Source organism: Marmota marmota, unplaced genomic scaffold (assembly GCF_001458135.2).
Source record: "Marmota marmota marmota unplaced genomic scaffold, marMar, whole genome shotgun sequence".
NCBI classification, from domain to species: domain Eukaryota; kingdom Metazoa; phylum Chordata; class Mammalia; order Rodentia; family Sciuridae; genus Marmota; species Marmota marmota.
The window spans coordinates 2947960-2948675 of record NW_025999962.1 but is presented as its reverse complement, the minus strand read 5'-3'; the positions used below and the strand labels follow the sequence as shown (position 1 = coordinate 2948675).

Sequence of the window (716 nt, the reverse complement as noted above, 5' to 3'; positions counted from 1 at the left end):
CTCCAGCACTCAGCACAGGGTCTGGCAACAATTCTTGTTCAAAAAAAAAAAAACAAAAACAAAAACAAAAAAACCCAAAAAACACACGCAGTGCAGAAAGCACACGCAGTGCAATTTAATTAAGGGCGTGGAAAGAAAATGTCGGTATCAACGCTGGTCAGAGACGCTTTGTTGAATTCTTGTAGAAGAACATATTCCTTTCCTTAGAGAAACGCGCTTCTTACCCTGCTATTGGAGCGCTCTGCTGCTGCTTCTGACCCTGTTCAGTCCGGGAGCCCGGGAGCCCGCAGTGCACTCCGCCTGCGCCCAGCGCCAGCCGGGCTAGTGCTGGTCAGGGCCACCGGGCTAGAGCTGACCGGCTCTCAGGGTGCGCCTGGGGCTGCTGCCAGGCAGCGCGGGCTCCTCGACCCACTGACGAGGCAGGACCCAGGTCTGCGCCCCCGTCCCCGGCCTCGCCCAGCATCTGTCCCTTGGGTGTCCGCGGCCCTCGGGGGTCTCTGTGCCGTCCCTGCCCACGAGGGGGACACCGCCACTTGGTCTCCCCGCCCTGGGGGCGCGTCCATCCCAGACCCGTCCCGCACGGGCGGCCAAGGCGACCCCGGCCCGGAGGCCCCGCCTAGGACGCAGGCCCGCCCTGCCCCGCGGCGACCCCGGCGACCCCGCGCCCCGGGACTTCCGGCGCGCCCCCCGCCCGGGCGGGACTTCCGCCGCCCCCT

The 716-nt window shown here is 65.2% G+C and overlaps 1 protein-coding gene across 1 annotated transcript in view; it reads left to right on the top strand.

The window, feature by feature from the left end:
• Positions 1-257: 257 nt before the first annotated feature.
• Atxn10 (ataxin 10) overlaps positions 258-716 on the top strand; it is a gene marked incomplete at its 5' end in the record, with an annotated part of 142470 nt that continues 142011 nt past the window's right edge. The window contains one exon of the mRNA XM_048802974.1: positions 258-430. Coding sequence (XP_048658931.1) covers positions 258-430 — 173 coding nt within the window. The remainder of the gene's footprint in view (positions 431-716) is intronic.